Source organism: Anas acuta, chromosome 7, assembly GCF_963932015.1.
Source record: "Anas acuta chromosome 7, bAnaAcu1.1, whole genome shotgun sequence".
In the NCBI taxonomy this organism is placed as follows: domain Eukaryota; kingdom Metazoa; phylum Chordata; class Aves; order Anseriformes; family Anatidae; genus Anas; species Anas acuta.
Window position 1 is genome coordinate 12,239,778 of NC_088985.1, and position 6,175 is coordinate 12,245,952.

A 6,175-nucleotide genomic window follows, 5' to 3' on the forward strand; every position below is an offset into this window, starting at 1 on the left:
TTTATTCGCACACATTGTTTCAACACTGCAAATCTGTATTTTATGTTAGCAATTATTGTCTCCATACAACACGTCAACATAGGCAAGATCACAAACTACCTATTTCTAATGCATTATTTCCATTGTGAACTTTTTAAGGGGTTGTGCTCATCTTTAGGAATGTGCTGTGTCTATTGACATATACGAAGTTTAATTTTCTTTAACTCTCACTACAACTTGAAAGAAAAGCAATATAGCACACAATGTCAATTCATCCAGCATCTTAAAGGACTTTAAATAACAATCTAATTTGACAGGGATGTACATCATGCATAAAAATTAAACAGGAAAATGTTCCACTGAACATACATTTCACATCTACACCATTTCTTCTGGTAGCTCCATTTTTTAAAAACATGCATTCATATGCCTTTAACAGGGATGTGAAAACTTCCTGCAACATTTCCAGCAGAGTATGTAATTCAACATCAGGCTTTCCTCATAGATCCAAGCTATTAAGTATGTTACTCTTTCTGATAAGGGTTTAGTCAAAAATCCAGAACTTACAAATTGACTGTATATTGTCCTGTCAATATTCAGTAGAAGCCTGAACATTTTGTTCATAAGGTAAACCTGGTCAAATGTAATCATTGCTTTAAGGAATGTATACAGCTTTCTTTCCTGATTAAAAGAGCCAATACCGTCTTCTTTAGAAACATTTAAATATGCTTTAAACATTTTTCCTCCTATATCCACTGCCATTTGCATTACTGCTTAAATTGTCAGTCTTAAGTGTAGTAAATACTAAAAATAGTTGGTAGTGGGGTAAAATTCAGGTACTTGGGGACACACCATATTACTGAATTAATACAGGCATAATTTTAATGTATTTGTTTTTGTTTGCTGATCTTGATTTAGCTAGGGTTATATTTGGGTAATAACCAGTTGGCAGCAAGACAGAACAATGGGTGGTATGAAATAGAGCACTAATGATGGAGAACATTTTCAAGGTCACCAGTTGCTATGTTGCACCACAAAAGCAGCATTTTAAAGTCATGGGTTGTTCATTTATCATGCAGGTTATATTTAAAACTCAGATTTCTGGGAGGGGGGAAGTTGTTTGGACAGGTAAAAAAGGTAAGACTAATCGCATTTCAAGTCACAACTCTTCAGGAAGTGATCTATGACATTCCCGATTCTTGTGGTTTTACCATTATGATCCAAGAACATTCACACAGAAAAGCAGTCAGCTCCCTGAATTGTGATTTGGCAAATGCTTTTCCTATGACTCCTATTTTTCTAATAATAGACCACTCCCATGGGCTCTGGTTAGCCTAAGTTGCAAAAACACCAGGGAAGAACAGTAACTGAAATCCTTATTAAATTACAGCATCTCTTCATGCATAGCATGAGACATTTACAAGCCTAAAAGGATTTATAGGATGTAAGCCTTCTTAGCCAGCAGAAAAGGAAACAGGTGAAGAGACACCTAAGACCTACCAAGCCATGTGAACAGCACCCTAAATGCTAACTAGGGAGGGCAGTGAAACGAAGAACTCCGAATTGTAACCATTACACTCAAACACCATTAGAGTTGAGTTCCTACTGAATCGGGGAAGCCCCGGTTAAGCATATGAGTCAGAGTTGTGGCTCTGAACTGAAGGCATTTCTTAAAGAGTAAAATGCTAAAGAAAACCACATCATCAAAAAACACAGACTGAACTTGGATGAGATAGAATAGGAAAAAATGTTTCCATTTGGAATTAAGTTTTAAGGCTTCCTCAAATTGTTTAATCATTTTTTCTAGTGTCTTCACTATTGCTTATCAAGCATTCAGTGTAAGAACATCTAAGTAACTGCTTAAACAGCTACGTTCACCACTGTAGTTCTTACAGTGAATAGACAAGTTTTTCTCCCACAGGAAGCAGGTGTCAGTTAATTCCCCCCTCCACTACGCCAGGGATCTTTCTCAAAAGGTCAGGAGCAACCTACTCATACAGTAAAATACACTGACATATCCTTCCTAGAACAGCATTTCCTCTATATGCATGTGAAGAACTATTACACAATGAAGCCTAATATAGCTTTATCTGCAGATGCTGATTTTGTCAAACATGAAGCATAGATGAATCAAATCTTTGTGATGTAACTAAACAAATCTAAAACACCTAGAATTGAGAAATGCATGGCTCTTCCTGCAGTGAACTTCAACTATTTAAAAAGCACTTATAAAGGAGTCCTAAGTGACTTCAAACAGCACTGCCATTAAGTATATTTTTAGCTCCATTACACCATCAAGTTTCCAGAACGTTCCCACTGAAGCTATATCCTAATCACTATTCCCTTAAGACTGTTAGCATGGTTATCTTCAGGGAAAGCAGCAATGCCACTGTGATTATACGTTGTCTTATCTGATCGCTTGCCTCAACTACCCTGTATTTATTTTCTGGTATGCCCTCAATTACTTTCTTCTATTTCTCCACCTGTGTTTCTATTCCCAAGTTGTGTAAGAATATTAAATAATCAACTCATCACTACATAAAGCACCTGATCAGAACAAATGACCTACAGGATGCTTTCTGCTACCCCCAAGTAAACATGTACTGTTTGAAGCTCCAATGCTAACAAGTACCCTCATCGCAGTCTACAACTTCCTCGTAAGGGGGTGTCAAGAGGCGGGAGACCTTTTCTCCATTAACACCAGCGACAGGACCCACGGGAACGGGGTTAAGCTGAGGCAGGGGAAGTTTAGGCTTGACATCAGGAGGGGGTTCTTCACAGAGAGGGTGGTTGCACACTGGAACAGGCTCCCCAGGGAAGTGGTCATTGCACCGAGCCTGTCTGAATTTAAGAAGAGATTGGACTGTGCACTTAGTCACATGGTCTGAACTTTTGGGTAGACCTGTGCGGTGTCAAGAGTTGGACTTGATGATCCTTAAGGGTCCCTTCCAACTCAGGATATTCTATGATTCTATGAAGTAAAAGGAAATATATGCAGTTAATTTATTAACCTTTTTTTTTTTTTGAAAGACTTGGAATTCCACCTCAAAACTCAACTAACAGAAGCTTTTATAGACTCTCTCCGCATTCTCTCCACATCAGTCAAAATTCACAACAGGCAGGGTTTCATAATCACAGAAGTAATCCTAAAAAAGGCAGGACCAGCTGAGTGGATACAGGTAATTGAAGAATAACAAGTCTAGGACTTCATTTGGAATATCACTTTTAATATAAATATTTTGTATACAAAAATAACCAAAACACCCTATAGTTATCTCAAATCTTCAAGTTTTTTTCTACTCAATTTCCTGATAGTTTGGCAAGCGCCTGTTTTCTCTGCTCTGAAGTCATATACTCACAGGCTTCTAAAATATTTACTATAATTAAAGTCTGTTGAACTGTTTTTGCTTTTACCCATATTCTTCCATTCATTCCCAGCACCAGCTCAAATGGGTACAACTGTGACAACTCCTGAATTATTTCACATTTGGGAGCCAAGAGCCTGTAAATAAGATTAAAAAAAGATAAAGGAAAATGTAAACATTCACATTTGATAAACAATGCATTATTTCAGTCAGTAGCTAAGCTACAGCACTGATATTATGGGAGCTAGTGTAACTACCCCAAAAGATGATCCAGTCGCGTATCCATCCAAAACAGGCATCCAATATCAGATTTTTCATTTTCCTCCGAAAATATATGCACTTAAAATACAGCACTTGTGAATTTATAGCTGGTTTTCTAACTAGATTCAGAAGAGTTACTTGACAAATTGAAAGCCAATTGTTTCTTTTATAATAATTCTATAATTCACTAAGTTCTAAAACTACTGCTTGACAAAGCAACATTTTGAAGTGCTGTAACTTACTAGTTTAACACCAAAGGTAAAGATGTGTTTATCCAAACAACAATTCCCTCCTCCTCTTTCAGGAGGCAATATTAACACAGAATTAGATTGAGACCATTTTAGTTTTATATCATAATACATTTCACAATCAAGTCAAGCTTCAATAAGCTTTTTCAAAGAGAAAACAAACATATCAAGAGTAAACAGTAATATACTGTTATTTCTTTACTTACATATATAGATGATGGGCCACAAACCAAATCATTTACAAAACCCAGACATGAAATAGCTGCTTCATGTTTTTAAGATAGCTTTTCCAAAGAACCGTCCCCCTACCACCTACCTTAATCACCAAAACAACCTGTATCAGCTGGTACTTTCAGATTGTCACAAAAATCTTGTATTTACTACAACATTAACCTAAGTAACTCCAAAATTTGGAATACACTTCAAAGACTGAAGTTAACATATCAGTTTTATAAAAAAGACTTTTCATTTTTCTGTATCCTTATTTCAAGGTAACATTTTTCTTTGGAAATTATAAAATAAAGTGTATTGATGAGAGAAGATCCCCTTACTTAGTGAGGGATGTAAATTTAGCTGACAGCTATCTCATTAATCAGAAAAAAGAATTTTTAATTTAAGCTTCAAGACAGTACATACTGAAACCACACCTTGAATGTTTGATTCCCTCAGGTATGGTTGTATTTTCTATACTGCCTTGGCAGCTGAATCCTTTTTTTTTTTTTAAAAAAAAAAAACAGGTTACAACACAATATGGATTTCTTCATCTGGATTTCTTCAGGGGGAAAAAATGTGCTATTTCTGACTCAAAATACATGCATCTTCCATCCAGTAAAACTAGTATAAATGTACTAGAACAATTACGACTCATATCCTGATTATTGGTTAGTCCATACTTCTCAGGGACTCATACTTCTCGTACTTGTGCATGTTCTACCTAAAACTACAACCTTACATGTTAAGAATTACTAGCTTTCTTGGTACTTACTTTCTTATAAGACCTAAGGAAACTTTAAAGAGGAATCCATCTTGTCCAATTACTCCCATGCCACTTGCTTTTCCGCTGCTGTCTATACAGACCATCTCTGGTTCCATGTCTTTATTTGCTACAAGGAATTTACCATAAATAAGGTCTCCCACCTAAACCAAACAGGGTCAGAAAGCAAAAAGTATTAGACATGATCATACTGTACATTCATAAAAAATATTATATTTATAAAGCTCGTCCAGGGTAACACAAAATAGTTGGTGGAAGAGAAATGAATGAGTAGTTTTTGTTCTCTCCTACTAAAGACAACTTACCACATAAGAATAATATTGTATCACTACTAGAATCTAAAAGATATTTAAAAAACACATTTTATTTTATGGACGTATTCTTCTTTTTCTGTTTTGAAATACCTTCTCCAGACTTTAAGGATGGAGAAAAGCAAGTCTAAGCAGCCTACTCTTGTAACTGCTTATCAGGACCACAAGAAAGCCACACCAGCTTATTTTGTTGTCCTTTAGAGTCCATTTTACGTTCTGGCGATGGTATTTCAGCTGAATGCAGAAGCAGTGACACGCACGTGCCGCGTTTCCAGCGGTGTTACGAAACAAACCCGGTTTTCTCCCAGCGTTAAGAGCTCGTTTCACAACCTCAGAGTGCCCCCTGCGGGCGAGCATTACCGCCTGACCAGCACCCACGGCTGGCAGCATCATGGACGAGGGAACACGGCGCCGGTTTTGCCTTGCGGCCCCGCTGAGCCGAGCACCCCCGGGTGAGGAGAAACCCGCTACCTGCACGTTGGGCCGGTTCCTTTTGGTCGCTCCCTCGAAGGCCAGGTAGGACAGCGAGGCCTGCTCGCTCCCGCCGACGTCCAGCCTGAAGACGTCCCCCGCCCTGGCGGTGACGATGCCGATCACCTGGTCGCCCTTCACCGGCACGTACTGCGGGCAGCCACACGCGGCTCAGCCGGGGCCCCTCGGGAGGGGCCGGCCGAGCCCTCCCCGCCGCCCCCCGTGCCCTACCCGCTTCTGCTGCGAGTCCACCCAGTAGGCGCCTCCCGCCGCCGCCCCGCCGCCGCCGCCGCCCGGCTGGCGGTGCCGCAGCAGCCCGCACTTGGTCACCAGCAGCCCGGCCGCGCAGCGCCGCAGGCCGGGCCCGCACAGCAGCCGGCCCCGCGGGGCCGCCTCGGGGCCCAGCGGCAGCCGCTCGGCGTCGTGCTCGGGGCGGGCGGGCAGCAGCAGCACGTCGCCCGGCAGCACCACCTGCCCCACCGCGGCCTCCGCCGCCATCTTGCTGCTGCCCGCCGCCATCTTGCCGCCCTCCGCCATGGCCGCCGG

The 6,175-nt window shown here is 40.8% G+C and overlaps 1 protein-coding gene across 1 annotated transcript; it reads right to left on the bottom strand.

Annotated features, from left to right (window-relative positions):
- Window positions 1-3,185: 3,185 nt before the first annotated feature.
- On the bottom strand, window positions 3,186-6,166 carry EXOSC3 (exosome component 3). Its single transcript, XM_068687898.1, has 4 exons — window positions 5,861-6,166; window positions 5,630-5,779; window positions 4,839-4,990; window positions 3,186-3,481 (listed from the first exon to the last, which is right to left on the bottom strand). Exons 1-4 carry the CDS (start codon window positions 6,164-6,166, stop codon window positions 3,280-3,282), a joined length of 810 nt encoding a protein of 269 aa, XP_068543999.1. The 3' UTR covers window positions 3,186-3,279.
- Window positions 6,167-6,175: the final 9 nt, after the last annotated feature.